A 15,710-nucleotide genomic window follows, 5' to 3' on the forward strand; every position below is an offset into this window, starting at 1 on the left:
CCCCCGCGTGGAGCCGGCAGAGGCACCTCAACCTCCTCCCCCCCATCCCCAAGACCCCTGGGAGCCCCCCAGGGCCGGCACATCCCTCCACAGCTCCCTGCCCCGGGGTCCCGCTCCCGGTTCGGGCCGAGGGGGCAGCGCGGGGGGACCTCGGGCCTCGCCCCCCGTGTGGGGAAATGAGACAGAGCGAGCGGCGAGGAAAGGGCAGGGCAGGAGAGGAGGGGCAGGTGTCAGCAAGCTGCCTCCAGCCATCTGTTGCCAGCTCGGGGACTCCGGGGCCCCCCAGCTCCGCGCCTGGCGGGGACAGCGCTGCCTCTCGGGGGGGAGACCCTGCGCGGCCGCGTCCCCCACCTGAGGCAGCCGGGGACGCGCGGAGGGGGAGCGGGCGCTCCCCGCGAGGGGCTCCGGGGCTGCCCAGGTGTCTCTGGCACAGCTGAGCTCGCGGGGACACTCGGGGGGCTTTGATCCCCGCTTCCAGGTGGGGAAATATGGGGGTATCCCCTGGGCTCCCCCTAAAGCGCACACGGGGTGGATTTTTCCCGTTTTTCCCCGTTTTTCATGTGTTTTATTGGGTTTGCCCCTCCGTGTTTCCCCGGTTTTTCCCCTTCTTTCCCCCTTTTTCCCGCGCTCTGCTGAGCACAGAGAGCTGGGAGAGAAGGAGGAAGGAGCGGCTGGCCGTGGAATCCCGGGATCATCCCCCCGCCCGGGGCCAGGGGAGATCCCGGAGAGATCCCAGAGAAACAGGAGGGACCCCTTCTCCCTGTTTTTAGGAGGTGTGCGGAATACTCGGGGTCCCGGGCGGAGGAACCGCTCTGTCACCCTCCCGTCCCTGCCGCAGCTGCTCCGCTGGGTCCCGCCTCGTTGTCCCCCTTGGAAACGGCTCCCTGAGAGATCCCTGCGGGATTTCTCCCGGCGCAGGCCGGGCAGCGTTTCCCCGGCAGCTCCATTAGCGCTGCGCGCAGTGAGGATGCGGAGGGTTCGGGCTCCAGCTGAGCCCCCGCCAGGCAAAGCCCGCGGCTTTAGACCCTAATCCGAGCGGCCCCGGGGACCGGGACGCGGCGCGGAGCCTCCCTAATCCCTCCCGTAACCGATCCGGCCGTAACTGCCCCGATGGGGCTCCGGCCACATCTGCTCCGGGAGCGCCCGGCTCCACCTCGGCCTAAGAGGATGAGGATGCGGAGGGGGATTTGCTAAACCATTTATGCCCCCGGCGCTCCTCAGCCGCGGCGGGACGGGATCTCCGCTGGATCCAGCCCCGGAGCGGCACCGCTGGGTCGATCCCGAAAAAACCCCGGCGGGGGGCTCAGGGCTGCCAGGGAGGCAGAAATGACCCCAGTCATGAGCCCCACGCTCTGCCCCGTCCCCAGGCACAGCCTGGGTGGGGAGCGAGGGTCTTGCCCTGCCTTTGGGAGCCCTCGAGGGGTCTCACGACCCTCCACCCCAGCCCTGAGCACCAAATTAACGGAGAAACGACCCCAAAACACCCAACCCTGATGTGCGCGGGGGGGTTCGTGAGCAGGGAGGGAGCCCCTGGAGCATCCCCCCAGCCCAGGGGTGCAGCGGGGAGGGGTCGGGCCCCGCCGCGGCCGGGGTAGGACCCAGCCAGGTTTTTGGGATGGCAAATCTTCCTTTTTAACGGGGATTTATCCCGGGGATAGAAGGAGAGGGGGAGAGCAGAGCAGAGCTCCCCCTGAGACCCCCGGAGCATCGCTGGCAGCTGGGCCGGGGGTCCCCCCGGAGCAGGGGTTAATGAGGGAGCGGCGGCCGTTGGTCCCATATGGACACGGGGACAGGGAGGGGGCGGCTCGTGCCGGGGTCCTGCCCGCGTTTTGGGGCAGGGGGAGGCAGAGCCCCCTCCTTGCGCTGCCGCGAGCCCCCCGAAGGGCAGGGGGAGGGCGCTGATCCCCCGGTCTGGAGCTGCTCCCGCGCCCCTCCCGTTCCAGGGGTTGTTCCTAGGATCCAACAGCCGCGAACCCAGACCCCCGGTGCATCGCCTGGGGGGTCCCAGCACCCCAAATTTCTTGCTCCGGGGGATCCAGCACCCCGAACTTTGCCCCTCAAGGGCTCTGACACCCCACAGCGCATCCTCTGATGCACCCAGGTGGGGACACGGGGAGGAGCGCGGGGAGGGCACTGCGCCCACCCCGGCCGTGGCACAGTGGGGGCACATCCAGGTCCCTGGGACTCGTCCCGGTGAATCCAGGGATGCCGAGGCGGTGCCGGCGCCGCTGGCCCGCAGCTGGCCCGGGCCGTTGGGGACCCAAGCCGGGGTCGCGTCCGTTGCCCCCGCGCTGCCGCTCGTGGCCAGGAGCCCGCGGGGCCCCCTGGCACCCTCGTGCCGCCGCCCGCGGGGACGCCGAGCAGCGAGGAGCAGCCAACTGTTCCCCGGCGGGGCCGGCGGGCGCAGCCCCCGCTAATCCAATCCATCAGGGGGGTAATGAGCTATGAAAGTGTGGATTCAATTAAGGGGGATTGCGGCGGGAGGCAGCGCCCGGCGGCAGACGGCGAAAGGAGCCCGGGTCCCCTCTGAAAGGCTCCATCTGTGCCGCCGGGGCCCCTTTGTGCTCTCTGAAAGCGCCGCCGAGCCACAAAAGCCGCCGCGTCCCCGCCGGGCGCTGGAGCCGGGCGAGGCTCCGGTGAATCCCGGGGGGAAACTGAGGCACGGGAGAGGAGCTCGTGGAGGGGTTGGGGGAAATCGCGGAGCCGGGTCTCGGTGCTGGTTTCGCTTCACGGATTAGTTTTGATTTATGGGGTTTGTGCAGGGATTCCGTGGGAATCATCGAGCCCTGGGATGCTCGAATCCGGGAATGCTGGAATGGTTTGGGCTGGGAGGGACCTTAAAGAGCATCCAGTGCCACCCCTGCCATGGGCAGGGTCACAGGGTCACCTCCACTGTCCCAGGCTGCTCCAAGCCCCAATGTCCAGCCTGACCTCGGACACTTCCAGGGATCCAGGGGCAGCCTCAGCTCCTCTGGGCACCCTGGGCCAGGGCCTGCCCACCCTCCCAGGGAGGAATTTCTCCCCAGTATCCCATCTGAATCTCCTCTCTGCCAGCGTGAGCTCCCCCCGACTCATTTGGGCTGGAAACACCCCCGAGGCCTCTTCATCCGAGAGGCTCCCGCCTGATTACAACTTGGGAGGGATTGGCCCGGGGACGAGTTTAAAGATGGGATTATTCCTGTACAAATTCTGATTAAAGCGTCCCCAAACCCTCCTGCAACATCGTTAAGCCGAGCTCTAATCTCGCCTGAGCAGAGACTTCGTCAATAACTCCAAATCTCTGCGCTGTTGGTTTATCTGGTACGGATTAAGCCGGGAGCTTCCTGAACTTGTATTAGAACAGAAAAAAAATAACCAGACCCCGGGGTTTTGAGAGGGTTTGCATTGGCAGCTGCCATCTCCCACGTCCCAGCCAGGGAAGCGGCTGGATGGAATTCCTGGTGTCTCTCAGATGCCAGGGAGGGCTCCAGGGATCTCCCAGTGCTGCCGCCGGGATGGGAACAGCCCCGATCCCATCCTAGCCCTGCTGGATTTGGGGACAGTTCGTGTTCCCAGCCCTCGGTGACATTGCAGGACACAATTCCCACCCTGGCTGGGGACCACAGCCTGTGGGGGGTGGATGAGGGATGGCTCTGGGATGGAGGGATGGATGGAGGGATGGATGGATGGATGGAGGGATGGATGGATGGAGGGATGGATGGATGGATGGATGGATGGATGGATGGATGGATGGATGGATGGATGGAGGGATGGATGGATGGAGGGATGGAGGGATGGATGGAGGGATGGATGGATGGATGGATGGAGGGAGGATGGATGGATGGATGGATGGATGGAGGGATGGATGGACGGATGGATGGATGGATGGATGCATGGAGGGATGGATGGACGGATGGATGGACGGATGGATGGATGGACGGATGGAGGGATGGATGGACGGATGGATGGAGGGATGGATGGAGGGATGGATGGATGGATTATGGATGGAAAATGCTGCAGGAATGGGACACCCCACACAGGAGCCCCCCACCCTCACAGCCACATCCAGGATCAACTCCTCAGGTTGAGGGAGAGAAGAAACTGCTCCTGAGGGCCGCTGAGGTGGCAGTGATGGGCGTTTGCACCTGGGGGTCACGGCCTTGCACGGCCCCGTTTGACCCCCGTTCCCCTCCCGGCACATCCCGGTTCCCTGGTGTCACCAGCGGTGCCACCGCCTCCATCCTCCCGGGACCACGGTGGCTCCTCTCCCCCCTCTGAGCAGCAGGAAAAGTTCGTTGCCAAAATCTGCTGTCCCCACGGGGGAAAAGACGATTAAGTCAAGACCCCGCAGCCCGATATCCCGGCTTAGTGGGAAAATCCGCGTGGTTTCCCGAGCCGGGCACATTAGGGGCTCATGGCCGGCGGTGTTATCAGATTACAGGCAAATATCAGAATTACAGCTCTGAAAGCCGGGCTTGCGGGGGACTTAGCAATTATCCAGCCCTGGGCACCCCCACCCCGCCGGGGAAACCAGGGCGACCCCGAGCCGTGACCCCCGGGGCCGGGGGCGGCTCCCAAACGGGGCTGTCCCGGGGGGGGGTGGGACAGGGAGTCCCCTCCACGGGCTTTGGCCAGGGCTGGACACCCCAACGGCCCCCACGGGAGTTCCGCAGGTGGGATGGGAGGGGAAGCCGCTCTGGGGGCCCTTCCCAGCCCCCCGACCCCGCCTGCCCTGTGTCGCCCCACCTGTGGGACCCCTGGGAGGAGCTGGGGGGCTATGGGGTGTTCAGGGACCCCCAGAGGGGAGGAGGGACCCTCCCCAGGGCCCCCAGGCTGGGTGCAGCGAGTGCGCCCGTTCTCAGCTCCTCAGCAGTGCCAACCCTCCCCCCGTCCTGGTGTCCTGCGGGGACACGGGGGGCACCCACACCCCCGGGTGCTGCGTCCCCCCTCCCCACGCCAGCCGGGGGCCAGCTGTGCCCTCGCAGTGGCGGCCTGGCACGGCTCCTGCCCTGCTGGCACGGGCTGGGGCTGCTGGAAGGGCGCTGCCCCGGCTGTCGGGCGCACACGCGCCCGGGGGAGCTGGCACCGAGCGGGGCTTGGCCACCGGCCAGCGGGAGAGGGGCCGGGGGGGCCGGGGGCACAGCTGGACCCTCGGCCCCGGCGGGCAGCGGCCGCTGTCCTCAGCCCAGGGCTCTCGGGGCGTCGCTGGGGGGGCCCCGCTGCCACCGCGGGGGTGCGGGGGGGCGTGGGGGGCGCCCGGCACGGAGCTGTGGGTGCGTGTGGGCCCTCGCAGCGCTGCCACAGCCCCGTGTCTGTGTCACCGCCCGGTGTCCGTGTCCCTCTGTGCACACGCGGGTGGGTGCCACCTTTATGTGTCCTGTGTCCGTGCCGGGAAGGGTCCCACTCCTCCCCCGGAGCGGGGCAGGGTGAGACCCACCCCGCCCAAATCCAATCCAGGCAGTTCCATCCCAGGTCGGCGCATCCCCATCCCCGCCCTGTCCCTAAATCCGCCGCTCCCCTCTTTTTTTGGGGGACGCACGTGTTCCCCCCCGCTCCCCGCCAGCCCCTGCCTGGCCCGTGCCCCCCGTGCCCCCCGTGCTCCCCGTGCCCGGCCCCGTTCTCGCTCGGAGCGGCCCCGCAGGGGCCCCCCCGGCCCGCCTGCAGCTGCGGGGCCCCCCGGAGAGCCCCCCGCCCTCAGCCCGAGCCGGGCGCAGCTTGCGGGGCCGAGCGGCGGCGGCTCCCCCGGGCTCCGGCACAGCCGGCGCGGGGCCGGGGGACAGCGGGGCGGGACGCGTGGAGCGGGGTCCCCGCGCGAGGGGACGCGGGGGGGACGCGCCCCCACGGCCGCCAGACGCTGCCGAGGGGTCGGGGCGCAGCTGCGGAGGGACGGAGGGACCCGGGGGTGCTGCGGGGGAGGAGGTGGGGTGAAGTCAGGACGGCCGTGTCCCCTGCGTGGACGTGTCCCCGAGTCCCTGCATGGAGCAGTTGGGGCACATCCCAGCTCCCCACACCCACCGGTACCCCCAGGGCTGCCCCGCACCCCAAAAATCTGCCTGTGACCCCAGGGCTGTGCTGTGCCCCATTTCCTTCTACCCCAATTCTCCCCAGTGCCCTCAGGGCTCTGCTCTGCCCCCATTCCTGGTACCCCGAATCCCCCCAGCACCCCACAGAGCCCTTCTCCAAGGTCAAGGATCCTCTGGCAGCCCCCACCCTCACCCCCAGCCCCCCAAAAAAGGAGACAACAGCCCCGGGGCAAAGCTGCTTGAAACAAGACCACGACTTTATTCGAGCTAAAAACCCCAAATCTGCTCTCTTTACAAAAGGATAAAACATTTTCAGTACAAAAGGGAAGAAGCCCCAGGACCCGGGGGCTGGGCAGGGACCTCAAATCATCTCCAAATTCCCAACTTTATACAAAACCAGGGAGATTTGGCCAACGGGGACATCAAAAATAGTTGCCTGGCTTTTCTTTGAAAAACAAAACCAAAAAAATCGTTGCATAGCGTTTAAAAGTTATTGCTCGTCTCAAAATGCGCGGAGGAGTTGGGAGCTGCCGGCAGGATCCGCCTCCCAAATCCATGGAATGGCCGTTAAATACGGAGTTTGGCATTAAATATGGAAATACTGGGGTTTATCACCAGAAAAAACAATCAGGTGGTGAGGGCGGGGAGGGAAATAAATTAAATAAATAATGGCTAATAAATAACCCTGGAGCACCAGCACGGCAAAAACCACAACGTCTCCACGAAGGGAATTCCCACGACGGGCCTGGAAGATGGAGGGGGAAAAACGTTCGGCACATCCCAGGTTTCCGTGGAAAACGAGAGGAAATAAATTAGGACCCCTCACACACAGTAATTAATAAATAAAGCAGGGAATTAAGACAGGCTTCTGTTGGCGCTCAGGGGATGCTACGAACCGAGAGGAGGAGAGGCCCCAAACGGGAGAGGGGATCAGTGGCTCCTTTTCCAGTCGGGATTCTGGGAAGGATCAGCGGGATCCCATCCGGGGTTTCCAGGTCTGTGTGCGGACGATCCCGTGGGGTTGGGGGGCACAGGGGGGGGCTCAGAAGGGGTCGGGTAGCGGGAGGGGAGCAGTGGAGGGATGGCCACAGGGGTGGTCAGGGCCTGGCTGGACTGTGGTGACCTGGGATAAGGGACTGGGATGTCCATAGATGATGGGCCACCATCCTTGGGCAATGGACCACTGACCTTGGATGATGGACCACTGTCCCTGGACGCTGCCCCTCCATCCCTGGACATTGTCCCTCCCTCCCTGGACATTGTCCCTCCCTCCCTGGACGCTGTCCCTCCATCCCTGGGTGCTGTCCCTCCATCCATGATGGCAGCAGGAGAAGGTTCTCCCTGGGGTGGGAAATCTCCCATTTTGGTTTCCCACAAGTGTCCAGCTCGTTCCCACCCGGCCACGGCTGGACTGGGAAATCCATGACCACATTGGAGCACGGGGAAGGGACACCGGTCACCCCGAGGGGCAGCAGGAGCTGACAGGGACAGGGATGTGTCCCCACCCCGCTGCCCCGAGCAGGGAAGGAAGAGGAGCCGCCTCGGCCATGGATGTTCCAAGGGCTGGATGGGGCTGGATCCAGTGTCAGGATGGACATCCCGGAGGGGAAGCACCTTCGGGAGCATCTCTGGGGGACGCGGCAGCGACCACTCAGAGCTCAGAAAGGTTCACGTGGCTCCTGGGGACAGCAGCGGGGACAGCAGCAGGGTGGCACCGGTCACCTCCAGGGCCGCGTCCTGCAGAGATGCTCGGGGTCCCTCACTCCGGCTCCGGAGCGTCCTCCCCTCGCTCCGGCTGTGTCCGCCTTGGCAACGGCTCCACGCCCGACTTCTCCCTGCCCCAAACCCCTGTCCGGCCCCACTACTCGTTGAAGATGGCACCGAGCTGGGGCCCGGCCACATGAGGTGGAAACGACTCGTAGCTCACATCCAGCGGGATCTCGTAGCGGGGCACGGAGCTCTGGAAGTGGGAGCCGGGTCCGTGGGCTCCGGCCAGGCTGACCGAGGGGTAGTGGGCCATGAAGGGGTAGGATTTATCCAGGTCCGGGGACCCGTCCTGCTTCAGGGAGAAGTTCCCGCTGATGCTCAGGGGCGGCGTCAGGGGCCCCTCGTAGGGGGGCGTGGAGCAGTCAGAGGGGTGGCTCCCGAAGGAAGCGTCCACCAGGCTCTTGAAGGCCGGCGGCTTCAGGTGCAGCAGGTGCGACTCCATGGAGCCGTAGGGGGGGCTGGGCAGCCCCTGGTAGCCGAAGGAGTGGCCAGCCAGGGCCGACTCGCAGGCAGGGGCCTTCTCCTCGTGCTTCTCCAGGAAGAGCGGCTGCGGGCCCAGCTGCAGGCAGCCGGCCACCAGGTTGCTGGTGGGCTGGGACAGCCCCTTGCACAGCATCTCCACGAAGCTCTTCCCCTCGGGCGTCTGCCCCGTCTCCAGCACCTCGGACAGGGCCCAGATGTAGTTCCTGGCCAGCCGCAGCGTCTCGATCTTGGAGAGCTTCTGGGTTTTGGAGTAGCAGGGCATGACCCTGCGCAGGTTGTCCAGGGCGTCGTTCAGGCCGTGCATCCGCGTGCGCTCCCGGGCGTTGGCCTTGACCCGCCGCGCCCGGAACCGCTCCAGCCTGGCCTTGGTCATCTTCTTCTTCTTCGGGCCCCTCCTCTTCGGCTTCTCCCCGTCTTCCTCCTCCTCCTCCTCCTCTTCCTCCTCCACGCTGTCGCGCTCCTCGGTCAGGGCCGGCCCCAGCCCGAAGGGACCTGTCCTGGTGTCCCCCTCCTTCAGCTCGGCCTTGGCTCCCGGCATTTCATCCATCCAGCCCTGGCTGCTCACGAGCTCGGCCATGTCCGAGGGCTTGGCGCAGCTCTGGGGCATCCCCGAGCTCTGCAAGGGAGGGACAGGGACATGGGAAAGGGTTCCAGAGGGAGAATCCTCAAAATGTTGGGAAAATCTCCCTCCAGGCACAGCAGCAGCTCCCGGCACCCACGGATTCCCTTTCTCCGCTATTTCCCCCTCAATTTCCACTGGATTTCATCTGGGAACCGCTGATGCCTCTCCCTGGGCTCCAGCACCTCCTTCCCCAGGGCTTCCAGCCATCCCATCTCGGGGTTATTCCCACTCCTGAATCCCTTCCGTCGCGCCCTCCACCCCGACTGTCACATTGGGGGTGACAACAGGGGGCTGGGAATTCCCGGTCTGAGAATTTCCTTCCCTGAGCCTCCGTTCCCCTCGGTGGCAGCACCGGGAGAGGCCCCGGGTCCCCATTAATCAGCCCCCCCAAATCCCATCACCGTCCCTGACTCATTCCATAAAGCTTTAGCCCCTAAGCAGCTTTGCTGGAAGTGCTGCCCGAGCCGCGGCTCCCCTTTCCCGACCATCCCACGCGGAAAATCCCACTTTTAATATGCGTGATGGGGCTCCCGGGCTGGATTAGGGTGTTAATTGCTGTCGTATCCCCAAAGGACCACGCAGCCCCAATTAACTCCTGGCGGAGCACCGGGGGTCTGGCGGAGGCTGGGAAATCGGGTGGGTGGGAGGGAGGATCGTTTTGGGGGTGGGGGGATGGGTCCGGCTGGTCCCGAGTCCCTCTGGTGGGATGAGGGCATGGCCCCGCTGAAATCAGCCCCAAAAGGCTGCAGATCTGCCCCAAAACCCCTCCAGATTGCAGCCGGGGGTTCCTTTTCCCCCCCATCCTCGGGGGCCCTCCCTCCCCTCGCTGCTCCCGGGGACCAGGATCCATCCCGGGAGGAAATCCCCGGGTTTGGGGCTCCCTTCTCGAGGGGAGCCCCGCGCCCCTACCCTGCCCGGCATTTCCAGGGCAAGTTTTCTCTCTGGAAGTCTCGTTGGAATTTTTAAGGGGATTTTGCTTTCTTTCTGCAGAATATTGATTTAAAACAACAACAAAAAAAAAAAAAAACCGGAAAGAAATTACACAAAGAGGGAATTGCCTGAGGAAGTCGCCTCCTTCACCACCTCCATCCCCAGCGAGACCCCGGCCCCGCCGTGCCCGGGGGTCTCCGCACCCTCGCGGTGTCCCCGCCCGGCCCCGGGACCGCGGCTCCGTCCCCAACGGGGACCGGCGGGAGCGGCTGTGGCCCCATCCCGCCCCTCTCCCCGCACCCCCGGCGGCTCAACCCCTCCCCGGGCCGGGGTCCCGCCGCTCCTCCGCGGGGGCAGAGCCCCCCGCGCCATCCCGGGGGAACCGGGAGCACCGAGCGGCCGCGGAGCCCCGTCGGGGGCACCCCCGGGGGTCCCGGTCCGCCCTTACCTGGGCACCGCAGCGAGTCCCCCGCTGTCACTTGTGTCACTTGCCCGGGGACATGGCGGGGCCAGCCCCGGGGGCGCGGGCAGCTCCCGCCGAGCGGCACCGGGAGCGCAGCGGGCACCGGCGGCTCCGCGCTCGGGCGGTTTTGAGAGCTCCGCGCTGCCCGCGGCTCCTGCCCGGCCGCGGGTCCCGCGTGGCTCCTCCCACGGGGGGAGTGACCGGGCCCGGCTCCTCCCGCGGCCCCACCGGGACCCCGACGGCAGCGCCCGAGCGTCCCGGGATTGGGGACTGGCGGGGCGGGGGGGACCCTCGGGAATCCCTGGATGGACCCCCATGGATGGATCCCCCCGGACGGACACCCCCGCATGGGCCCCCCCAGTTTGCCCAGCCCCAGGACAGCCCCCGGCACTCAGCCCCCTCCTCGGGGGAGCCCCCGGGGGTCCGCATCCCCCAAGACACGATGTGACGGTGCCATCAGTGCCACAGGCCTGGGGGTGTCCCCACCCGCCGCCCCCCCTTGCTGGGCACTGCCCTGGTGACACCGAGGGTGACACCGGCTCCCACCCGGGTGCTGGGGGTGGGCGCGGGGGCTGCGACCCCCTCCCGGCTGTAATGAGAGAGCGAAGGGGAGTAATTATCGCTCGGTAGAGCCAGAAGGGGCCCGGCCGAGCTGGAGACAGGCGGGGGAATGGACCTGGAGGCTCGGCAGCCCCCGAGAAAGGAGAGCGGGGGGCGGAAAAAAGACACCCCCCCGAAATTTCGGGGGTCCTGGGTCGTTTAACTTGGTCTGAGGACTGGGGAAGCCCTCGGACCTGGGGGTCCCCCAGCTTGGGGCAGGAGTTGCGCCCCTCTGCAGCAGCCGGGCTGAAAGGGGGGGGGGGGACAGCGGTGACACCCCAAAAATCACCTCCCTGACTTCCCCCATCCATCCGCTGCTCCCCAAATCCCCGAGTCCCCGCGCGGGACCCTTCCCCATGGCCCCGGAGCGCTCGGAATCGCGGCCCCGGCAGCCCGGGATTACGGGGAATACTAATTAATTCATTAGGCGGCTCCGTGGCTCCCTTCCCGGCGCGCGGGCCGGGCGGCACGAACAGATTGCGGCCGATAAATCTGCCTGTTGCGGGCCCCCCCTGACAGATGGCTCCAACAGGTCCCGGCACCCGCACAAAGAGGCCGGTGGGCGCCCCGGGGAAGGGGGGACACGGCTCGGGCTCCCCCGGGGCCGCGGGACCCCCGGGGGGTGCAGGGCATTGTCTGCGCCGGCCACGTGCCGCCGCTGATCCCATTGTGCGGGGGCCCCGCATCTGTTGGGGTTACGGCGGCCGCGGCCCCCCCCGGGAACGCTCGGCAAAGATGTTCCCTTCCCTCGTCCCCTTCCCTTCCCTCATCCCTCGGGACACCCCCCATCCCATCCTCTCGCCACCCCGCATCCCTCCCCGCTCCCCATCCCCCGGCACTGGTGACACTCCCAGCCCCAGTGTCCCTCTCTGCCGGGGGGCTCTGGGCAGCGCAGACCCCCAGGGGCGGGCAGTGACCCCCAGGGAAGGTGTGGCAGGTCCTGAGCTGATGGTCATTCCCGAAATACCCCCACAACGTGACCCTTTTAGCAAGCCCCCCCTGAAATCATCATCATCATCCTCCTCCTCTTCCTCCTCAGCCGCGGGGGACAGGGGCAATTCCACCAGGATTTAGGAGGACGTGGAGTCCTCCCGAAGGCTCCAGGACTGGCCAAAAGGAGCCAAATTTGGGATGCTCCACCTGGATGATGCCTCACGCGGATGCAGCTCCACCCCGGGATGTTCCACCTCAAGGATGCTCCACCTGGAAAAGGGGATGAAGCCACCCCCCAGGCGCTCCCAAAGCCGCAGATTGGGGCGAATTTGGGGCTGATGAGAACAAGGGAAGCTCATCCCAGCCCTGCCCCCGTGTCCCCCCCGCCCCGGTGTCCCTCATCCCCCCGGCGGGGCCGCGGCCTGGAAGGGAGGGCAATTTCCAGAGTAAATATTGGGAAAGGCGCTTCCCGCCCCTGCGGCCCGGCTGGAATTCCTGGGCCCGTGCGGAAGCGCAATTACCGCGTATTAACGGGGTCTAATTTAATCCCGGCAGCTGCGCCCGGGCCGCCTCATTTGCATAACACTGGGGAATGCAATTAGGGAGAAACGAGGGGCTGGGGGGCCCCGAGGTTGGGGGGGAGGGGGCGGGGGGCTGCGGCCAGCGCTCCCTGACCCGTGTTTGTCACTTTGAGCGATGGTGGCACCGGCCAGAGGTGCCGCGGGGGCGGGGACAAAGGGACGCTGTCCCCGGGGTCCCCCTCGACTGTTCTGGGGTCTCCAAACCCCCCGGGTGCTCCAACCTCGGGGTCCCGGAGGCTCCGGGGGGAATTTCCCCACCCTGACGGCCGCTGGTACTGGAGAAGGGACATGACAGGAACTGGGGACTCTCCCGTCCCCCCAAAAACCCCCGGGTGTGGGCCACGGAGTGGGGGTCACCTGAGATGTGCGGGTCTGAGCCTCTCGCACGGCTCCTGCCTCAGTTTCCCCTTCCTCCATTCCCCCTTCCTCAGGTTCCCCTTCCCCATTTTCCCGCCCCAGTTTCCCAGGTGCCAGAGCTGGGAAGGAGCAGGAGGGGGGGGCGCGCACCCCCCAGAACCTCCTGGGGCAGGAACCCCCTCGAGAGGGGCTTTTCCTGCTGGGATCCCCCCGGAACCCCCCGAGAGCGGCTTTTCCTGATGGGATCCCCCCGGCACCCCCTCGAGAGGGGCTTTTCCTGCTGGGATCCCCCCGGAACCCCCCGAGAGGGGCTTTTCCTGCTGGGATCCCCCCGGAACCCCCCGAGAGGGGCTTTTCCTGCTGGGATCCCCCCGGAGCCCCTCGAGAGGGGCTTTTCCTGCTGGGATCCCCCCGGAAACCCCCGAGAGCGGCTTTTCCTGATGGGATCCCCCCGGCACCCCCTCGAGAGGGGCTTTTCCTGCTGGGATCCCCCCGGAACCCCCCGAGAGCGGCTTTTCCTGCTGGGATCCCCCCGGAACCCCCCGAGAGCGGCTTTTCCTGATGGGATCCCCCCGGCACCCCCTCGAGAGGGGCTTTTCCTGCTGGGATCCCCCCGGAACCCCCCGAGAGGGGCTTTTCCTGCTGGGATCCCCCCGGAACCCCCCGAGAGCGGCTTTTCCTGATGGGATCCCCCCGGAACCCCCTCGAGAGGGGCTTTTCCTGATGGGATCCCCCCGGAACCCCCCGAGAGGGGCTTTTCCTGCTGGGATCCCCCCGGAACCCCCCGAGAGCGGCTTTTCCTGATGGGATCCCCCCGGAACCCCCCGAGAGCGGCTTTTCCTGATGGGATCCCCCCGGCACCCCCTCGAGAGGGGCTTTTCCTGCTGGGATCCCCCCGGAACCCCCCGAGAGGGGCTTTTCCTGCTGGGATCCCCCCGGAACCCCCCGAGAGCGGCTTTTCCTGATGGGATCCCCCCGGAACCCCCTCGAGAGGGGCTTTTCCTGATGGGATCCCCCCGGAACCCCCTCGAGAGGGGCTTTTCCTGCTGGGATCCCCCCGGAACCCCCCGAGAGCGGCTTTTCCTGATGGGATCCCCCCGGAACCCCCCGAGAGCGGCTTTTCCTGCTGGGATCCCCCCAGAACCCCCCGAGAGCGGCTTTTCCTGCTGGGATCCCCCCGGAACCCCCGGAGAGCGGCTTTTCCTGCTGGGAAATCCCCACGAACCTCCCCCCAAGAAGGATTTTTCCTGCCGGGAACGCAGCTCGTGGTGGGGGTCCTGGGTGGGCTGGGGTCCCTCGTGTCACCCCCCCGAAGGGAGGCAGCAGCGCACATGGAATCAGACCTCGAATCGCACATGGAATTGCACATGGAATCACATGGATCACATGGAATCTGACCGGGAATCACCCATGGAATTACCCATGGAATCACATGGAATCACATGGAATCTGACCGGGAATCACCCATGGAATCACCCATGGAATCGCCCAGGGAATCACATGGAATCTGACCCGGAATCACCCATGGAATCGCACCCATGGAATCGCACATGGAACCACATGGAATCTGACCGGGAATCACCCATGAAATCACATGGAATCTGACCGGGAATCGCATGTGGAATCACCCATGGAATCCCCCATGGAATCACATGGAGTCTGACCGAGAATCACCCATGGAATCGCACATGGAATCACATGGAATCACATGGAATCACATGGAATCTGACCGGGAATCACCCATGGAATCCCCCATGGAATTGCACATGGAATCACATGGAATCTGACCGGGATTCACCCATGGAATCACATGGAATCTGACCGGGAATCACCCATGGAATCACATGGAATCCCATGGAATCTGACCGGGAATCGCCCATGGAATCGCGCCCGGCGCCGCCCGCCAGCGGCTCCCGCATGCCCGGGCCGGAGCTGACCTCTGCTGGCGGGAGCCCTCAGCAGCCGAGCCCCCCCCGTCGCTGCCCCCGGCCGCGCTCGGGGCGTCCCCAGGGCCCCCATCCCGGCGGCAGCGAGGATTTGGGGGGAGCCGGGACTTGTCCAGGGTGGGATCCCCGGGCGGGAGGGCTCGAGAGGATCTGGGCGGCCTCTGCCGTGTGGGGTTGGGGTCTGGCACTGCCCGGGGGGGGCTGGGGGGATTTGGAGAGTCAGGATTTGGGGTCCGGCACAGCCCAGGGTGGGGCTGGGGGGATTTGGGGTCCCAGGACAGGGGGCACCGCACAGCCCTGGGGTCACAGGACTCTGCCACAGGCACACCCCACACCCTTGGGTGCCACCCCAGGGACCCCCGCTGCTGTGTGGGACCACGGCCACCCCTCACTCCCCCCCCACACACACCCCCGTGAGGTCACAGCGGGACCCCGGGGGATCCCGGCAGTGGGGGTCCCCCACTTTTGGCACCGGTTCCTCCCGGCCTGGGGGCTCCCGGAGCCTGTCCCGACATTCCCAGAGTGTGGAAAAGGTTCCTCCCCAGCCGCGCCGTCCCCGGCCGGGCCTTGCCGCAGGAGGAGGAGGAGGAGGAGGCGGCCTTGGCACAGGCGGGGGCACTGCTGGCTGGACGGCGACCGCGGGCCCCAGATGTTGAGCTGCGGGCACGGCTTTGCCCGTTTGGCAGCGTCCTCGCCCAGCTGCCGCCCCTGTCCCGCGGCTCCGCAGCCGGGGCTGCCGAGCCCCCCCGGAACGGCCCCGGATGTCCCCCGGGGCCCGCGGCGGCACCTGGGCCAGCCTGGCCCCGACCCAGGCGTGGAGCCGCGCCGGCATTCCCGGAGGGAGCGGGGATCCGCGCCAGCTCCAGGGAAAAACCCCTCGGGGTGAGGGGCCCCGGCCCCTCCGCGGACACCGGGATGCAGGGGGGGGTTGGGAGGCGTTTGCAGGGTCAGGGCAGAGCACCCCGGGAGAGCCGCGGCTCCCCGCGCAGGAGGAGCAGCTCCGTGCAGGGAACGAGGATTTCCCGA

At 66.6% G+C, this 15,710-nt stretch overlaps 1 protein-coding gene across 1 annotated transcript; it reads right to left on the reverse strand.

Annotated features, from left to right (window-relative positions):
• Positions 1–6,238: 6,238 nt before the first annotated feature.
• On the reverse strand, positions 6,239–10,412 carry NEUROD4 (neuronal differentiation 4). Its single transcript, XM_048327576.1, has 2 exons — positions 10,253–10,412; positions 6,239–8,868 (listed from the first exon to the last, which is right to left on the reverse strand). Exon 2 carries the CDS (start codon positions 8,857–8,859, stop codon positions 7,864–7,866), a length of 996 nt encoding a protein of 331 aa, XP_048183533.1. The 5' UTR covers positions 8,860–8,868; positions 10,253–10,412; the 3' UTR covers positions 6,239–7,863.
• Between the last annotated feature and the right edge of the window lie 5,298 nt (positions 10,413–15,710).

Source organism: Corvus hawaiiensis, chromosome 24 (genome assembly GCF_020740725.1).
Source record: "Corvus hawaiiensis isolate bCorHaw1 chromosome 24, bCorHaw1.pri.cur, whole genome shotgun sequence".
NCBI classification, from domain to species: domain Eukaryota; kingdom Metazoa; phylum Chordata; class Aves; order Passeriformes; family Corvidae; genus Corvus; species Corvus hawaiiensis.